The sequence below is a fragment of the Chionomys nivalis genome, chromosome 8 (genome assembly GCF_950005125.1).
Source record: "Chionomys nivalis chromosome 8, mChiNiv1.1, whole genome shotgun sequence".
Lineage (NCBI taxonomy): Eukaryota > Metazoa > Chordata > Mammalia > Rodentia > Cricetidae > Chionomys > Chionomys nivalis.
Genome location: NC_080093.1, coordinates 25,525,861 through 25,546,340, shown reverse-complemented (window position 1 = coordinate 25,546,340; position 20,480 = coordinate 25,525,861). Strand labels below are relative to the sequence as shown.

The 20,480-nt window shown below is 41.1% G+C and overlaps 1 protein-coding gene across 1 annotated transcript; it reads left to right on the top strand.

The window, feature by feature from the left end:
* The first annotated feature begins 2,006 nt into the window (after positions 1-2,006).
* On the top strand, positions 2,007-19,068 carry Lipm (lipase family member M). Its single transcript, XM_057778603.1, has 9 exons — positions 2,007-2,172; positions 6,242-6,359; positions 9,152-9,350; positions 10,162-10,271; positions 12,744-12,880; positions 13,013-13,159; positions 14,817-14,888; positions 15,770-15,841; positions 18,222-19,068. The coding sequence occupies exons 1-9, from the start codon at positions 2,026-2,028 to the stop codon at positions 18,486-18,488; spliced, it is 1,269 nt and encodes a 422-aa protein (XP_057634586.1). The 5' UTR covers positions 2,007-2,025; the 3' UTR covers positions 18,489-19,068.
* Positions 19,069-20,480: the final 1,412 nt, after the last annotated feature.

The following is a 20,480-nucleotide window of genomic DNA, read 5'->3' as shown; positions in this document are numbered from 1 at the left end:
GGAAGGACACACTGAGGGGACTTTCCACAGTACTATAATATTAAACAGTGGATTAAGATTCCTAGTTTTTTAAAGATTTATTTTTTATGTTTTTTAATTGATTTTTATTGAGCTCTACATTTTTCTCTGCTCCCCTCCTGCCTCTCCCCTCCCCTTCAACCCTCTCCCAAGTTCCCCATGCTCCCAATTTACTCAGGATATCTTGTCTTTTTCTACTTCCCATATAGACGAGATCCATGTATGTCTCTCTTAGGGTCCTCATTGTTGTCTAAGCTCTCTGGGATTGTGATTTGTGGGCTGGTTTTCTTTGCTTTATGTTTAAAACCACTTATGTGCAAGTACATGTGATAATTGTCTTTCTGGGTCTGGGTTACCTCATTCGAAATGATATTTGCTAGCTCCTGTTTTTTATGTTTAATAATGTGCATCCCCACTCATATGTGTGTAAGTGTGTGCGCGCGGATAATGAGCATTGGGTAAGGTGTGCAGGTGCTCGCTGAGACCAAAAGATGTCTGATCCCCAAAGCTGGAGCTGCAGGCAATTATAGGCCACCGGACCTCTGTACTGAGGACTGAGTTTAGGTCCTCTACAAGAGCAGTATATGCACTTAACCACTGAGGAATCTCCCCAGTCCCAACAGCTAAGTTTTACATCTGCCGTCACCACAATCTAGCTTGATAATGCAATCATTTAATCCTGAAATGAAAACGAAAGCCACCTCCTACCCCCATTTAGGCAATACAGCATTTTAAAACCCTATAATGTCAGCCGTGGGAGGTGAAGTTCTCTTCTGGGATCTTATTTTGCACAACTTTAGAGCCAGCTCAGTGCATTCCTTGGAGAGGATGTGGAGCGTTAGGGCGACAGTCCTTCATTCTTGCTTTTTCCAACTGGGTCAGATCCCTCCTCTCTAGCGTGTAGCAATCAACACTACTGTGGATGAACGCTCAGCCAGAACCAGACAAAGACCCAGGGCTTGCCTCTTCGCACCTACCCAGCCTGTAAGGATGGTGAAGGATGAATCATCCAGGCAGACGCGGTCCCACAGAGTCGTCTTTCCAGCTTTAACTTTGGCTTCTTCCCCCACTACATTCCCAAAGTCTACAAATGGGTGTGGCTGCTGTTAAAGCTGAAGACTTGATATTAAACATAGAGAAGTTACCTTAGTATATTTTTTATTAACTTGAAGCACAGTCTTTACTTAAACTAATAAATCTTCCTTCTTGGCCTGCTCAATTAATAGCAGGTCAAGGAGCTGTTCTCATATTATCTCACAGTCTGCTGAACTGGGACACGTAGCTCATAAAAATAACTAGGCTGCCACTCATTATTTGGGTTACTTCAGGTGATTTAATTACTAGGTATCACTGTCAACAATAACGAGTAACTACAAGCCAAATTTAAAATTTGGTATATATGTATTAAACTTGAGAGAAATGGCTAAACAGATACTGTTTTATAATTAATATTTCCACCCAGCACTAAAAATAAGAAATGTTCTTAAAGTTTCTGACATTTCAAATAAAGTAATTAGTCCTGCATTTGATCTTCAGTTACAGGACAGTGACAACTGAGGCCAGCATAGGCAGCTACCGAAACTTGCAGTGTGTTCTGCAGGCTCCATTTCTTGCTATTCATCAAAGATAAGAACTAAGCATAAGGGGGAGGTGCTTCCTGTGGCCCTTCTTACATGGCGACGGCCAACAGGTGTTTGTGGACTATAAAGAACATGCATGAAACTCCCAGTTGCAATAAGGAAAGTTGGACACACCTAGAAGCAGAAGGATTGGTGTTTACAAGATGAGTGAGGAGAAACAGGAGGAGCCAGATGGGATTGTGACATTCTAAGCAATGTTTGCAGCCTACACATGTTGTTTCGTTCCTATTCCCAAACCTGCTTTATCTGCTTCAGATTTTTGCCACTGGAAAACACACAAAAGATGTTTTAAACCTCCAGGTCCTTCCCCTGACTCCAGATGTGGTTGTCACAGCCTTAGGAACAAAGCAAATGCAGATGTTGGACCATGTCAGAAATCTTGTCAAGAGCATGGACTGTTTCACACAGAGTGGAGATATGGCTTCTGATCCTGGTGGCTTATTTACTCCAAAGAAATGTGAACTCGGGACATATGCCAACAAAAGCTGCAGATCCGGAAGCATTCATGAATGTTGTAAGTTGGGGTTTTTCATGTTTGGGGGGAATTAAGAGCTATGTGTTAGCGTTTGCATCTGTGCAGTAGCTGCATGCTGTGTATTTTTATGTGTTGAGATGTTTTCTGCTAGAACAGTATGGTGAAAAATAACACACTGAACTAGAAGAAAGCTAACCTAGCTGGCCGTAGGCCTTGGGGCTTCCCAATTAAATTCAGTGATTTGGGGTGAATGACTTAATCTCTTCTGGCATTAAGAACAAGTTAATTTTTCCTTGAATTCTCAGATTCACCCAATAAACAAGGAAAAAACCAAAACATGTGTGATCTGTCTTAGACCCTTGATGATTTTCATTCTCTCTCTTTTTTTTTTTTTTTTTTGTTGTTGTTGCTTTGTCCCTTTTGATAAAAGTGTCACTCTGACCTCTTGCTGTGAGAGCATCTGCTTCTAGTAGCTTCTACTCACATCCTGCTCTGGATGCTAACTCTGTCAAATAGCAATGAGAGGTCCCTGCTTGTGTTAGAGGAGCTGTGGGAGGACAATGCACAGAGAACAGCACATCCCTTCAGAAGTCTTCTGGAGAATTTCTGTGTGTATTCTCAAACCCCTAGTTGGTTTATCGTACATGATCACTGTACATTTATTATAGTACATTTATTCCATAGGCAGTATTGAAATAAAAATGGTAGAGATACAATTTCATTTTCAGTGCTCTGTCCTGGAGATATGATTATCTGTACTGTTCAAATCAAGACACTAAGATCAAAGAGGCATTTAAACAAGTTAAACGAGCCTGACAGCTGCTACTTGGTAGATCTGCAATTTAAATTCAGGCTCACCTAGACACAGGACTATAATTATAACTACTAAACCCTACCATGTGACCGGGTGGAGAGTCGACTTCCAGATGTGTGAGATGACTGTGCTGGATGCTCCTTAACCTCACCTGATATCCCCATTAAGACAGGAAACTTAATGTTTTGGGACTGGAAACCCTTTCTATACAAACGTTCTTTTCTTCTAGTGCAGCCTATAACAAAGGAGTAGAAGGTTTTCGTTGTTGTTGTTTTGTTTTTTCATGAATCCTCGCGGGACTGTCAGGCTTCATCACCATCATCTGCTATTATAGTTTCTTAAAGCTTACAGACTGTAGCAACATTCTGAGTCGACAGAGTACAGGTATCAGGCTTCTTTCAACCATCCTTTTGGTTACCTCATGTTTGCCCTCCTGGTACATTCCTGCTGATCTTCAGGAATCCTGAATGCCCCACACAAAATTCTCCAGCATCTGGGGAGTCTCTTTGACAAAGATTGCCTTCCTGGACCAGCCACTGCACATGCCCAGCGGCTTTAGGCTGTCAGGATCTCTGGAAAGAGCTGAGGTCCCCCACTGAGGATGCCTGAAGTTGGGCTATGCACTGAGGCCACAGAGAAATCCCAAAAAATCAAATGCCCTGGCTTCACTGAGCTGACAATCCAGCACAAAAGGCAAACTCTCAATTACTCATCGCAAGACTAAGATCCAATGGAGAAAAGCTTAAAATAGAGAAAACTAACCCAGACTTTGGGAAAAATGTTTTGTTGCCTGAAGCCAGAAGAATAAACAGGAGGAAGGGGTTTGATGGCGAAGAAGTTGGCATGTTGAGGAACTGGAGCAGCTGAAAACATGCCATATACACGCCATATTCAAGCCATATTCAAGATAAGAGTAGCTTATCGTGAGTTGACTTTTAAATCTTAGTATTTTTATTATAAGAGCAGTATGATTCTCTTGTACAAAACCTAAGAACTTCAGAGCCAATAACGATTAATGTGTTAACACATTCATACACCAAGCTAACCCCAACAGCTTTGTTGTGTCCTGTAATCTTCTTGTAAATTTATGAATTTTCTGAGAAGACTAAGGAACATCGCATAGAATTTGCCATTTCCCAATACTTTATTATTAACAATCTACACCACAAAGAGTTTCCCAAGCTTTTAAAAAAGAACATTATTCAATTTTATGTAGCACATTCTACTTTGTGGTGTGCCTGTTTCTTTCAGGTGGGATTCTTAGAGAGCAGACAGGCTTTGAAGCATAATTCACACGCAATATGTCTATTAAGAACTCTTATAGCTGGGTATAGTGGCAAACACCGGCAGTCACAAGCTTCTAGGTAAAACAGAGAAAACTCTTATCCCATAATATAGCAACACACACACACACAAAAAAAAAAACCAGAATGGGTAAACATTTTTAAAGTAATGTTTTAATTCATATAACTGATTTTTTTCCTTCAGGCAAAAATTTTAAAATAGATAATTATGTTGAAAGTTAAATATTAAATATGGTTAGAATTTTTAATTTACACTTAGGAGGACAGAAGCAGTCCAAGCTCAAGCCCAGCTTGGACTCTACAGTGAGTCTCTGACTCAAAATACATATATTGTGCATGCTAATATCACACACATGTATGTATGTACATACACATTGATAGATATAACTCCAAAAATGGCTATGCAGTCAGGCATGGTGGTATGTACTTTTAATCCCAACACTCAGAATGCAGAAGCAGATGGATCTCTGTGCTTTCAAGACCAGCCTAGACAGCATAGCAAGAACGTCCAGGGTTACATAGAGAAAGAGACCTTACCACAAAACAAAAAGGGAAAATGACTGCTAAGACATCTTTGAATATCTTGGATATGTATTTTTATGTAAACAAATTTATGTTTTAATATTATCCTGTGTAAGTTCTCCTGCCAAATACAGCATGTTGACCATCTCTTAACAGTGTTTACTAACATATAATCCTTTTTTTTCTAAGATGCCCATGCCCCTAAAATCTACCTCCTAGTTTCTCTTAGGTAGTACCTATTCAGTCTTAGACAAACTCAAATTCTCTATCTTCCACAAAATTTTGCCTACCTGGTCTTGTTCGTGGATTTCTCCCTGGTCAGAATCCCTCTCTGCCTTCCTTCCCTCACATCCCTCAGTCATTGACACATCACCCACCCACCCCTATATTACATAAGCTTTCTCAGAAGCTCTCAAACATTTCATGTGTGTATCTTATCTCGCCGAGCTGACCGCAACAGCAACTCTTGAAGGATAGTCTCCAGAACAAGCAGCTTCTTCAGCATCTGAAGCTTGTTGGAAATTTCAGTGCCTAGTCTTACTGCATCTTGTTAGGCCAAGTTTACCTTGACATTCTGAAGGGAAATGGAGGAGAAGTGGATCTAGGGGAGAAAAAAAAAGTTGGGAGAAAGGGACTGGGAAGAGTGTAAAGAGAGAAACAGCAGTTGGGATGTAATGTATGCAAGATGAACAAAAAAAAAAAAAAAAAAAAAAAAAAAGACAATGCCAGTGATCCAGTGTAGGCTTGAAGGAGGTTGAGAATCTTGAAATTGCATGCCAAAAAATCTTATGTATAACACTTTTATAGTTATCCCCAAATCCAAGGAGGGTTTTCTGTCTAAAAGAATAAAAATTACTGTCTGTAAATTTAAAGCTGAAAGAGTCTGAAAGACTGTGGGGCTCAGGAATGTCCCCAAGACACCCCCAGAACAGACGTGCATTGCAGAACAACGACCTGATTTCTAACCTGTCCTGAAACTAAGATTCCATGTGTTCAATGGCCCTGAATGATTCTGGGATACATTCAGGCTTTGGAATCCACGTTCTGGTTCAGTGTTTTTCGAACAGAACTCTGTGAAGACCTTTTGGAAGCAGATTGACAGATTACTGGGATGTACCTTCAGAGCTCCTAATACAGTGGATTCCATAGCCATGTTCTGCCTTCCTAGAAGGTGCCAGGGGAGATTGACAGAGTTGCCCTGGACTACTGAAAGCCATGATTTGTTCATTCTCCATATGAACAATGAAGAAGTAAGAAAGATGGGGTACAGTTCAGTGGTAGAGCACTTGCCTAGTGTGTGAGACCCTGGGTTTGAGCGCCACTACTGAAAAACGTAAAAACAAATGAAAGCCACCAATAAGGACCTTGCAACACCAGAGAAGCTACTCTTACTCTTGAGACCTTGGGACAGTGACCACGTAGAGCTGAACGCTAAATCAACTGTAAGGTTCTTGTTTGTTTCCCGTAGAGTGAAATCATCAAACACAAGGGTTATCCCAGTGAGGAGTATGAAGTTGTAACTGAAGACGGGTATATCCTATCTGTGAACAGAATCCCTCAAGGACTGACACAATTCAAAAAGGAAGGTATGGTATCTCCCCAGTAGGATAATCTTCTTGCAGCCCAGACTTTCTTGATATGTAGAATTAAATTTGGCTCTTAGGGCAGTCAGTCTGAGGTCTCTTGGTTAGGCTAAAAGATAATGTCAGTTCCCCCGTATCATATTACAACCTATCCATACCCATATTCAACTATCTCAGACATGTTTTCTTTCCAAAATTACCTTTGATCTAGAGAGGGAGATTAGGGGTAGAACACATGACAAGCATTTGTGGGGCCCTGGATTCAGTCACACCACAATAGATAAAGAGAGAGAGAGAGAGAGAGAGAGAGAGAGAGAGAGAGAGAGAGAGAGAGATACAAAGTAAAACCCACAAACAGAACAAAACAAAATCTTCAAGAAAAGTCAATTTTAATGGATTTTTAAAAATTAAAAACGTCTTCTGACACTTAATCTACTTCCAAATCCCTCCTACATAGAAATTCTAGAACATTCCCTGATGATCCCTTGAAAAGACCATATCAACCATATCAATAAAGAATGAAAGCTCCAGTCAAGCGTCGGAAGCTTGACAGTGTGCAATATGTTCCTCACCCAAAGAGTATTTCAGATATTTATGAGGTCGCCTCCTTTTCCACTAAGGAGGAGGAGCCAGGATCTGGGCGCACCTATTTAATTTTCAGCGTGTGTTTGTCAGTTGCTTAGTTTTGTTTTCCTATGAGATTCTCAGTTGATGCTGTTTTTAAACTTTCATCCTCATCAACAAAGTATGTGCGTACTGGTTCCCACTGGTCTCTGTGCCTTTTATTTTCTGAACAGCAACTACATTGCTTGTCATGGGTGCCCAAACATACCTTCTCGGGTCCTCTGTATCTGTCTGCTATAATACCAAGTGCTTCATTTTCTTGGTTTCCTCATCATTTTTCATTATAAGTCTGCCACACACCACACCAGAAATTCCATGATAATATATGATATAATATATATATTAATATATATATATATATATATCAAGATGGTCATTAGAGTGCAGCCCATGATTGTTGTGGAATATTATTTTAGGATGTGTTACATTTGTTTATGTTGTAGAACATTTGTTTTAGGGATGTAATTGTATTCTTTTATGCTGTATTTGTTTAACTCTGTAAAAATGTGTTACTGTACCTGTCTAAAACACCTGATTGGTATAAGAAAAGAGCTGAATAGCTAATAGCTAGGCAGAAGAGGGATAGGTGAGCTGCCAGGAGAAGAGAATAAATAAAAGGGAAAAAGAGAGAAAAGAGGAAGGTGCAAGAACAAGGAAAGGAAGACACTAGGGACCAGCCACCCAGTTACACAGCCAACCATGGAATAAAAGTGAAAGTAAGACACACAGAAGTAGAGAAAGATAAAAGTCCGGAGGCAAAAGGTAGAGGGGATAATTTAAGCTAAGAAAAGCTCGCTAGAAATAAGTCAAGCCATACATTATAAGTAATAATAAGACTCTGCGTACAATTTATTTGGAAGCTGGGTGGCAGGTCCCCAAAAAAGCCAAAAGAGAAAAAAAAACCCAACATGTTCTTAAAAAATACTGGGCAATCATTATTGGTCTTTGATGTAAAAGTTCAGAATTCTGTTTATCCCAATTTGTACTGGGATAGCCTTTTGAAAATGACGGCCTGTTTACCACATGTTTAACCTGGTGCGGCTCTACTTGGGTCCCACCCCACTGCCTTTGAACTTACAATTCTGTCTTTGCGGCTTTCCAAGACCCTTCTTGTTCCCTGACCACTCTAGTCAGAATGCAGCCTCATACCAGCTGTTAACATTCGGCCTCTCTCCCTCATACTTTCCCTTATAATGCCGAAAGACATTCCATATGGTAGCTACTTTCTAAACAGGTTATTTTCTCCTCTACCAGAGTGGAAACTCAATGAAAGCAGGGATCGCTATTTCATTCAAGACCTGGGCAACAGCTAACACGATGCTGAGACTAGGCTAGGTGCTGAGAAGTTTATTTGTGAGATGAGGGTACGAAATGTGCAAATAAATGAATACCCGAGGAACAGACTTTACACTAAGTTCCACAAATCCTACAGGCTTGGTTCTTCCAGTCAAGTGACTGTATTGATTGATCAGTATGGAAGAGAACATGGGCACCCATCTGGGGGTCAAGCATTGAAAAACCCTTTTTGCACAATTGGTGTGCAATACAGCCCCCTTGTGGCTGATATTTGTAATATCCCTTTACTTCCTAATGGGCTGTAATTGATAACGACTATTTATCTAGATTTTGACAGTGTCTTGCTATGTTGCCCTGGCTGACCTCAAAATCATGATCCACCTGAATTAGCCACCTCAGTCCTGGTATTGCATCTGTATTCCACCACACCCAGCTTATATCTTTATTCCGAGAGGCACATTTTTTCTGAAGCAAGGGTCCTTTTTACATGTAGTAGCTTAGACCATGTGTTATATACACGTGTGTATGCTCATCATTATAAAATAGCCTCTTCTGAAACAGCCCAGATATTTTCTGAGGACCTAATACTAACAGTGCTGTACTTAAAGTTCCTTTGACAGGCAGTGTGCTGCCTGTGATGTATCTTGTTTATTCATATCAAAAAAAAAAAAAAAAGAAGAAGAAGAAGACTATTTTCTGGTGGTAAAGAAATTAAAACACAAAAACGCTTTAACAAGTCAAAAGATAATCCAACTAGTAAGTGGCAAAAGAAAGATTTGCACATGGATTTCTGGCATGCAATTCCTTGTTTGTAGAGAAAGCACAAGAGGAACAGAGAACATTTCACCCCAGTTGGAATTTTCTCCTGTCTGCAGGATCCAGGCCAGTGGTGCTACTGCAGCATGGCCTTCTTGGGGATGCTAGCAACTGGATTTCCAACCTGCCCAACAACAGCCTCGGTTTCATTCTGGCGGATGCTGGCTTTGATGTGTGGATGGGAAACAGCAGAGGAAATACCTGGTCTCGGAAACACAAGACTCTCTCTATAGATCAAGATGAGTTCTGGGCTTTCAGGTACAAGAAAACTTTGAGGATAGAGGTGGCCATAGATGTGCCTGGAAGAACTGGGTAAAGAACATTGACTTGTTGCATTTGGATAGCCCATTTAGTTGTATCACCAAAATTCCAACTTGATATTTCCCGGGTTTTTCTCTTTTACCTATCTTGTGATGCTTTGGGGAAGAATGGAGAAGAATGGGTTTTCCAAGGTCTGGGGTGAGAACAGTGGCTGGTATCGGGTGGTTGAGACTGGAATGAGAAAATTGTAAGTTTATTTTTGTGGGAGTGAGTATCTAGGATTAACTCCCTCATATGTGTCAACATGGCTGATATCCCAGGAGAGGAGACCAAGTGTCATTAAATGGGAATATATTAATCTTCGTATGCCACCAACTTAACTTGTATCTCTCATAACTTCACTCAAGTTCCTAAGGTCCTCACTTACCACTGATATTCAACCCATTCTTATCCACTTCATCAGACAAGAGTTCTGCTCCACTACAAAGAAATCTGCATCCCTCTGTGTGGTTCTCCTTAGGGGGTAGAACACTTCTTACATTTGGCTTGTGTGTCCAAAACGATTTAATAATCATCATTCTATAACAGTATCTAGAGAGAATGACCTTTCTATCAGTGTGTGGCCTCACGGTGTCACCACAGGTTTGGAACAAATCCATTTTGAGGGTTATGAGGAGCACAGGAAGAAGTTAGCAGAGCTGACATGAGGAGCCTTGTTGGCAGAACCTGGGCATGGGAAGTGAGTGATTTTGACTGTGCTCTGTTTGTATCATAATTGTCATCTAACTTTGCTTTTTCCCTCTTGTAGTTATGATGAAATGGCTAGGTTTGACCTTCCCGCTGTGATAAACTTTATCTTACAGAAAACAGGCCAGAAAAAGATCTATTATGTTGGCTATTCACAAGGCACCACCATGGGTAGGTTCCCAGGAGAGGTTTGTATCTGGAGAAGTATGAGCCTGAGACCAAAACTGTGGCTGGACTCAGTCAGTTCCTCCCCTCAACTGGCCTTCTCCTCTTCAGTGGCTGTAAAAGCTTCAGGAAACAGAGGTTGAACTGAAGGAGGCCTGGGATGTGGCAGAAAGAGCAATGGTATGGATGCAAATGCCATCTCTGCCACGCTTTAGATGATATCCCAAAGCAAATTCTTTAATCATGTTGGTCTCAATTTCATCATCTGCAAAATAGAGATAAGAATTCTTTCTTAAGGGTATTCTAATTGGACTACTTAATACAATAATGTGTGTTAGCTCTGTGAAGGCCAGTATTTTGTCTACAACACAGTTGTAATAGAAGTGTGTAGTCCTGGTATACACTCAATGAATGTGTTCAGTGCATGAAGTCTTGAGTTCAAAGTTGGCCTCACAGTGAACAATAGCAAAGATACAACATGCTATCTCTCATCAAGGGACAAACAGAACTGATGGTATTACCTCAAGTTTCTCTCTTCCTGTTAGTATGTCATGCTTTGAGTGAATTTGTGAAAGACGTACCTGACAGTCCCTCAGAACAAGATCACTTACCCGGGGACGTGGGGATGGTGACTGTTCTGCTCTCATCAGACCCAAACCAATGAGAAAACACTATTAGGCTTGCACCAGGAGGAAGAACTGTGTAACAAAAGGAGGGTTTCAAACCTGGGACTCATCAGATCTCTTTTTGGTTTTTTTTTTTCCCTAAGGCTAAATCTGGGTTGAGAGCAGAATTACAGTTTTCTAGAGAAAAAGACATTTTTTTTTTAATCAGGGAAGCTGTGTCTAAATACCAAGACAGGGGTTATACTCTTTATAAAGATGAAGTTAAGTGGGTTCAATATCATCTTTGTAATGTTTTAGCCTTTTGTAATAATGATAATTGTCTTATAAGAATATTTACTAACTGCTTGTCATTAGAAATGCATCATTTTGCTTCATCTCTGAACAAGAATTTTTGGAAAATAATTCATATCCCCATTTTCTAGATGAATGAATTGTGACATAATGAAAGAAGTAGGACTTAACTGTGAGCCACTAAGCCAATATCTGCACTTACACATGTCAAATAACTAACATTCCGTGAGGACAACACATTGAATGGGAAGTACACACGCACGCACGCACGCACACACACACACACACACATTCCTCAGCTCCTACAAGAGTCTTACTTCCATCTTCACGACCACTGAAAATTACTAAATCCAATCTGTCAAGGAACCGACATGGATTCCTTTGAAGCCTGCTATCCTACTAAAGCATTATGAATTTAGGCTCATAGACCTCACTCAGCATTAGCTTAACTCACAGGCTTCTTGCTGTTGTCTTAACTCAGCAATATACCACGGTGCCAGCAGACCATGCAGTCACTCTGGCTGTGGGTATTGACTCTCCAGGTGGTCCCTTTCTGCCAAAGTTCTCACTGATCATAAATGGTGTCACCAAACTTGTCTTTTCACTAGTCACAATTTTTCCCAATGAATACAAAGGTCATTTACTTTTCTCTGAAATGCCTTATGTTTAGGAATTTCACTCTCCCAAGTGAAATTCTGTCCTCCCTCTACCAAGGCAGAGGTGCAAATGGCAAGGCTAGATGCTGTTTTGAGAGGAATGAGCAAGAAAGCATGCATTAGTCTAATGGTAAACCATGGGGCTGTCAAAATAAAAACCTCGAACTTGCTTTGCATGATGAGAAGTTTTCCTGGAGAGGTCATTTAGGGTTCTCAGATCTTAACATTTGAGAGGAGATCTAATCTGGTCAAAAATAAATCTGTTCAGGATAGGCCATTTGTACCCACAGGACAGCTGAGAGAGCGAGAGAGGGTAGCAAGTCTCTCTTGAGCTTACCTTTGTTACAGTTAGCAAACCAATCAGGTGCAGAGGACTATATAGGAAGATTCTGTCTTCTCTCAGACCCATTCAGTTTCTGGGAACTGAACAGAGGTCACAAGTCAACTTTTTTTTATCCCATCTATCAGCCTGGAGACATCAGCCTAAATACAGAATGCGCATACATACATTATTTCAAATGTGCATATATACATGATTTCCTGGATTCATGGGACAACATTTCTCTTCCATATATTTAGCAGAGGTCTTTGATAAATAAGAGTATTTGGGGAAAAATACTCTTTCTACTCTGGGTGTACACACTGAACAATTTAACTCATTGAGAACATACTACCTAAAAACAAATATGAAAGGTGTCATGTGAAACACAAGAGTTTTCGTATTGAGCCCACCCCCCGCCGCACCCCATACACACATTACATCCCTGAATCCTACAAGTGCAACAGAGGAAGGTTAAGACATGGTCACACATAACTATTAGAGGATTTTGACAAAAGCAAAATGTACATTTTTATAAGTTCTTGGACATTCCATACCCACAGTGATTAATTGTTCTCTCTTCCAGGCTTTATTGCATTTTCCACGATGCCAGAGCTAGCTCATAAAATCAAAATGTATTTTGCCTTAGCCCCTATAGCCACTGTTAAATATGCAAAAAGTCCTGGTACCAAATTTCTGCTGCTGCCAGATATGATGATCAAGGTAAGTGACAGCCCAGCTGTCTGTCTGCAGGGAAATCTTTCAGCCCAGTTTCTTAAAATGCATATTAAATGGAGGCCATTTTTGTTCCTGGGTATATTGCTGTCAACATTATTTCATCTCTGATCTTTACAGGGATTATTTGGCAGACAAGAATTTCTGTACCAGACTAGATTTTTCAGACAGCTCTTTATCTACCTTTGTGGCCAGATGATTCTTGACCAAATCTGCAGCAACATCATTTTACTTCTGGGGGGATTCAACACGAACAATATGAACATGGTGAGTAGGAGCTCCATTTGCTAAGCCAAGCTGGGAGTTCTTAGTCTCAGTCCTTGAAGATGAACTAACACCAACCAAGGGCTGGAGACTTGGTGTGTGCAGCATGTAATTTGCGATTTCCTAATTGTAAGAAAGTGTTGGGCAAGCTTGCATTGCCAGACCCTAACTTGACAGATTACATACAAAGGTTGAAAACCTACAGGAAATAAATACATGGAGAAAAGTCACCAGGAAGCAGGAAGTCAATCAACCAGACATTATTCATCTTTGTCTTCCATGTGAGAACTTTTGATTTGCATTTCCGTGACAGAAATGGGAATTTCAGCTTGCCTTAGGTATAGCTCCAGGTGGCATCACCCAGCGAGTTCTGTAGCATGGATGAGTTGAAGATGATGTGACTCTTGAGATAATTCCTAGAGAAGGAAGGAAAATAGATTTTAAAAAAGTGGGGCTATGAAGTAATTTCAGAACAAACTGATGTTGAGTCTCTAGGACAGCAATTCTCAACCCTTGGGTTACGATCCCCACAGAGGTCACATATCAGATATTCTGATATTTAGATTATAATTCATAACAATAGGAAAATGACAGCTATGAAGTAGCAACAAAATAATTTTATGGCTGTGGATCCCCACAACATGAGGAACTGTATTAAAGGGTGTGAGCAGTAGGAAGGCTGAGAACCACTACTCTAGGACTTGCAATGGTGGACTAATCAGACAGAGATGATAGTGAGGAACACTTTGGCCACAGCATGGATCATCGGGCAGAAGATCCCCGGGAGAGCTGACGAAGGAGGATTGCCGTGCCTGTAGCATTCTCAGTGACTGGAATAATGTCCTTCATTACTAAGAAATTGTCTTTTTAAAGAAGGAAAACAAAGAATTAAGTTATAAGCACCATTTAATAGGCATCTGTACTGTGCCAGTTTAAATTGCTCCTGACAATAAACCCAAGTGTTGCAGGAGGGCCCACTTGTTTGTTAGCCCTAACATCTTATTGGTTAACTCTTACACCTTGAGTTAGTCCATTTTTATTAATCTATGTATTGCCACGTGGCAGTGGCTTACCAGGAGAGATTCCGCATGTCTGATTCTGGCGGCTCCATGATGTCTCTCCCTCTCGGCTTTCTTCCTCCCAGAATTCAGTTCTGTCTTTTCCGCCTACCTAAGTTCTGCCCTATTAGGCCAAGGCAGTTTCTTTATTCATTAACCAATACAAGCAACACATGGAGGGGACTCCCACATCACCCAAGAAACAAGTGTTATTAATGTCTCCACTGTCCAGGCTAATGTGCTGAATTCAGGGTTTAGCTAAGTTGCCAGATCCACTCTAAAATCGAATAATAGAGCTAGGTCCAGTACTCCAGACCTTATTCTAAATTTCTCTAGTAGAGTTACTTACTCATTAGTGTTTAATCTATTTTTGCAGTGCTAAGGCTGAAACTTGTAAGGTCTTTTTAATGAGAACCCATTCTCCAATGAACAACATGGTTTTACCAGAAGGCAGTGGCAGTTGCTGTACATGCTTGTATTTTTCTGTTCAGTAGATTATGGTTGCTGATTTAATGGTGCTCCCATGTCTTAGTCTGACACCATGGAGGTTTGTTCTTGACAAGACTGACATCTGGTCTTGAAGTCATTATGCTTTGTTACAGAGCCGAGCAAATGTCTATGTGGCCCATTCGCCTGCTGGGACATCTGTGCAGAATATTCTTCACTGGAGCCAGGTAAGAGTGCCCACTTGCAGCCCTGGGGAAGAATCCTTGCACATTTTGTGTGGGATAATCATATATCCAGAAGGTTTCTGTTTATCCCGAGTTAGAATCTGGCCACTGATATTAGATTGTGAACTGATTTGAAATTCCCAGTGATAGGAGGCAAGGGCAGAAAGTGCGTAAGCCTGTCTCTGCTGTATCTTGAGAGCAGCATGATTCAAATGAGACCCTTCTCTGTCTGGAGTCAGAGTTGCAAAAGCTCTGTTTCTAATTGACCTTTTCGGCTTTCTGAGCAGCACAGTCAAGCCAGAACAAAAACGTTAGGGTTGGTCAAACTGCAGAAAGAAATTTTCACAGGAGTTTTTGGTGTAGTAAGCATTACAGTCTCGGGAGAGAAAGGTAGGGGTGTGTGGGTGTGCACACACATATACATGTGGAAAAAGAAAGAGAGATGGGGAGTAGAGTTAGAGTAGAAAAAAGAGAGGAAGGGAGGGAGGGAGGAAGAAGGGACAGGGAGGGAGGAAGGAGGGAGGAGAAGGAGGTCCATAGAAAAGCTCTAGGTACTGTCTCCCATCAGCATGGCATTGCACAGGTGCAGTGTGCAGTCCTACCATTGCATCTGGAATTGTACCACACACCCATCCACACTGATACACCAGAGAGTCACTTCCTGCAAGAGATGTAATGGCAAAGCTCTGCTGCATGCTGTATTTCTCACTAAAAGAGCCAGAGGTTTGCCTTGCCCTCTTCTAAAAGGACTGCTAGAGTGGAGTGAGAGAATAGCCCAAAGAGCTTTGTTCTCTGCTTTCCTCACAACCGAAGATGGAATTGAGTGAGCATTCCAATACCCTATCTCTCCCTTTTAATCCCCCCCCCCCTTTCTTTCTTTCTAGGCAGTGAATTCTGGTGAACTCCGTGCCTTTGACTGGGGAAGTGAGACCAAAAATCTGGAGAAATGCAACCAAGTAAGTCTGTCAAATATCACCTGCAAAAATCACATCACCCTTCAGAAATGTGTGAGAAGGGAGCTCCAGTGGCATGTTATTCCCGTGATAGGAATAAAACACAGAAATTCAAGCAGGAGAGATGATAGTTCACGTTTAACTGTGTCTGAAAATAGAAAAGTACACAGTTTACCCAGCAGCCTCTTCATTTCTGCAAGGAGTGGGAAGCCTGTTTCATTGAACCTGTCCCAGGAGCAAGGCACCATGGTTTCTTGGGAGCAAGATGGGATCGAGTTAATCAGGGATGAGTGCATGCTAAACGGGTCATTTTAGGACCAAAACAAACATGCACATAGAGACGCTATGATGGTGTCATGTAACACAGTAAAGAGAGCCTGAGGCAGTAAATGGAGATTCCTGTTTGTCATGGCTCTGTACCTCAAGCCCGTGGGATTGTGGGTAGGCTGCCATGATTCAGGACGTACTCACTGTAAAATAGAAACCATTCTACATCCAACCCTTTAGATGCCTTTTCTGGGGAGATAGTCCTCAGGTAAGAGTACTTGCTGTGTAAACATTAGGATCTGAGTTCTTTCAGTACTTACATTAAAAGCCAGGCATGACCAAGCCTCTCTATAATCTCAGTGTTGGGGATTGGGTGTTGAAGATTGGGGGATTCCTGGTGCTTACTGACCAATCAGTTTAGCCAAGAAAATCGTGTACGCCAGGTTCAGTAAGAGCCCTGTCTCAAGGAGACAAGACAAGCTGTGGTAGACAAGCTGCCCCATGCTCCCCTGGTCTCCATCCATGCACACAGTGCCTCATATACACAGATAGATACAACACACACACACACACACACACGTGCTTTCTGATCATACTTTCAATGAATATAATTTTTATCTAAAATACAAAAGAAACACACAAATAGTATTACATTACCAGGAGTATGAAATAGAAATGTGGAGAATCAGAATTGAATGAGTATGCTCTTTTAAGTAGAAATGTCTCACTGAAGATCCCTGGTTATCATGAATATAGATATAAAAACTGTTTATACACAGACTACTATTTCTTTGGGGGTCTCACATTATACTTAACATCCAGTGCAGTAATCCACCCAGATTTAAAATGTTGGGAAATTGGATGAACTGTGTGGTTGCCCTTGGATACCAAATTTAAGTCACATTTTTCAACTACCTCTTTTGAGATCGCCCTTGACTGTCTTCAGAACCAGGGCTTTAGAGAGAACATTTAAGTTCTAAGATGTTTTTCATTTATAAAGATTTGGTAGACTGAGTTCTAGAGCTGATGACGAATGCAGACTAGGGGTGAGAAGATGGCAGTGAAGGGTAGAAAAACAAATGCGTGGGAAGATGCCACCGATGGTGTCAGCTAGAGCTAGGTGGGGTATTACGGGTATCCTATCACCCATAGGATGAGAAAGAGCATTACCACACCAGAAAGTGTCCTTCTGCTTGGAAGACAAAGGAGATATCTAGGATGGAAACTGCGGCTTGCAGTTGGTTTTGTGCTGAGAAGCCGGCCTCCCTGGTTCCGTGAAAATTTCCGAGTGTTGACTGATCTTGAGGGCTAAGACTGCCGGGAAAGTCTACCAGCATTGTCTGAGCAGATGTTCCCTGGATAAAGGAGACTTCTTTGGGTGATTTAGGGTGAAGCTGGATATGGGGTTGGGACAGGTATTTAACATTATGCCCTCCTTAGTTTAGAGTAGCCTAGTGCCTGAGGCTGATCTGTGGTTTCTCCTGGTCTGGGAGGTTCAGTGAAGCTGAACCTGCACTGTGTCTGTTGGGGATACACAGACTTTGGAAACGGATTCCCTTGTCTTTTCAGTGGAGTGTCTCCAATTTTGTCCCATAAACTGTAACTAACAAGGACATTATTTTAAAAGGAAATTTACATACAAAATGTTTAATAAGAAAAGTATACATTATTCAATGTCTAAAGTACACAACATAGGGTTTGCAGTGCAGCTTAGTGTTATAACATGTGTTCAGCATGCATAAAACCCTGAGATAAATCCCTATAGACATACATACACACATGTGCACATGTGCACACACACAGAGGCACGGGGATGGGCGCGTGCACACCACACACACACTACAAATTTGCATACCTTCTCACAGGATCTAGTAAGGTTTTAGTGCTGTTGTCTCTATTTCACAATAAAGACACTAAAGTTGAATCATGTTAAGAAAGTTTTCCTTAAAATTGGACCTAGAACAGAAGCTCTTAGCAGAATTCTGCGTGACTCTAACTCTCATACACACTTTTTATCACAAGCCAGGACATGTGCCTTCTGTTTACTTGAAATAGAAGCTGTGAATTTGGATGTTAAAAATATTATGTGGAGTTCAAACTATTCTCTTTTATCTAGCCCACTCCCATAAGGTACAAAGTCCGTGATATGACGGTCCCCACAGCAATGTGGACTGGAGGTCAGGACTGGCTTTCAAACCCAGATGACGTGCAAACACTGCTTTCTGAAGTGACCAACCTCATCTACCACAAGAACATCCCTGAATGGGCTCACGTGGATTTCATCTGGGGGATGGATGCCCCTCACCGTGTGTACAATGAAATCATACATCTGATGAAGTGGGAACCCAGCCATTCCCAGGGAACCTGCAAGGTCACGTTGTGAAGATCCTGCTGTTGGCAAGCCTTGCAACAGCGTCACATAGCGTGTATCCTGGAGTGCTCTGGAATCCTTTTTGCAGCCAACCGTGACAGTGCAACACCAGTTGACTCTGGGGAGTTCCTTCATGGCCTCTTCTTTGTCTGCTGGCTCTCTCTTGACTCCATCTCCTTTCTCCCTCTATCTCTGCTTGGTTGTGGGCGGAGTCACAAGAGAAGGATTTTTTGAAGGAATTTATGGGCTTGGAAATGTGCTGTATCAGTTACACAGAAGGACAGAGATGCGGGGATGCCAGAAGACCTGCCTGTCCAAACAAAACTTCAGGCTTCCTTGTTGGATGCAAAAGCAGATGCTTGCCCTTTTTTTTCAGTTGATGAAGCTAAGTTGGTGAAGATAGGTTTCCAGTGCTCAGGATCTTCTGCCATCTTGCAGGGTAGTCGTTACTTGACCGACAGAAAGTTTCTAGACATTCATTATATCATTCATCCTTTCCGAACTAATTTCTGTTTCTGTAAGTTAAATTTTGGTGTGGTAAAGTAAAAGGAAGAAGTGGCACATAGATTAAAATTGTAAATCTTTGGACTGTTAGCTTGGATAAAACGAACTGGACATTGTCATCTTATTACTAGAAAGACAGGGTAGTGCTTCAGGAAGTCAAGCTATATGGGCAACAACAGAAAAATAAAATTATGGTTTAGGTGGTATCTAAGCTAAACAACCTTAGAATAGAGTTAAACCGAATCGCAAAGATTATTTTGTAGGATATTTATGAGTTTTTCAATAAAAATTATGTATCTCATATAGCATATCTGTGTGTCAGTACTGGAATTTTTGGCTGCTATTAGGAGACCACCTGGTCCAAACGAAAGCTATGAAGAAACATTTATAATGTCATGAGGAGAATGAAATAAATTGCTGTATATTTTACCTTTTAATCAAAACAGACACCCTCATAGATAATCTCCCAACTCATTCATGAATCTGGTTTTAAGTCCTTAGAAAACGCTTTAATTTTCACAGAAGCTCAAGGAAGTCAAGTTGTAAATTGTGAATATCATTTGGCAGTCTACTCTGAAGACAAGTCAGAGCTCTACTGTGCTTGCTCCAGGTACCCAGCAGGTAGGGACTAAATGGGTGTTCACCGAACATGTATTAGATGGTGAAGCTCAACTGGCTCCCCAGATTACTTGGTGACATAGTCTAGTGCTGATGAATCTGACGTTAGTCCCTTAGAGACCTCAGAACCCTACATGTCCCCTCTGGGTCTGTACGTAGGTCCCTAAACATTTCCAGATTGGGTTTTTATTGATCCTTCTTGCATTCAAAGATAGTTAATCTTTCATTGTTAGCTGTTTTGGCTGCAGTGTGTAGTGTGCCTCAGTCAGTCCATATCTACAGCTATGCTCGGATCATCTGGATTTTCAAAATTCACTAATGAGTAGATTTATTCTATTCAGTATCATTCATAAGAGAAGGACAGACAGTTTGGTATTCCTACTCATTCACATAGAAATATAACCCAAATACTTCTGTTTCTCTGAAAAAAAATATGACTTTTAAACAAATAAGTCATGGTATTTTAAAATTTTGTCAATAAGACCAAACAAACCTGGGGCTGAGGGTATCGCTTAGTGACAGATGACACAACAGTGTGAGTGAGGCCTTAAGTTGAATTTTCAATGCCACAAAAAAGGAAAATATATAAGTAAATAGCAACTAAATTGTGTTCACAAGAAGGTTCTTTATTTTTGGTGTTGGGGATCAAGCCCAGGGTTTTGTGCATAGCAAACACGTGCTCTACCACTGAGCTACAGCTTCAACCCCATAAGGACTCTGTACAGACATTTTTGATACTTTCAAAACTTATAGACTAAAAAGACACTTATTTATAATCTAATGGTGAAATGTATGCTGGTATGTAGGTAAACCAGAGCCCAGGAAACAATGACAAAAACTAGTTCTGCCATGGAGCATGTGCCAATTTCTATGGTTTGGTCA

What these genes read in the sequence shown, in the direction of transcription:
- Lipm (XM_057778603.1), top strand. Translation starts at nt 2,026, where the DNA reads ATGTCAGAAATCTTGTCAAGAGCATGGACTGTTTCACACAGAGTGGAG. An exon ending in GACACAATTCAAAAAGGAAG is followed by an intron (nt 6,360 to 9,151) that starts GTATGGTATCTC and finishes TCCTGTCTGCAG; the next exon opens with GATCCAGGCCAGTGGTGCTA. An exon ending in ACACGAACAATATGAACATG is followed by an intron (nt 13,160 to 14,816) that starts GTGAGTAGGAGC and finishes GCTTTGTTACAG; the next exon opens with AGCCGAGCAAATGTCTATGT.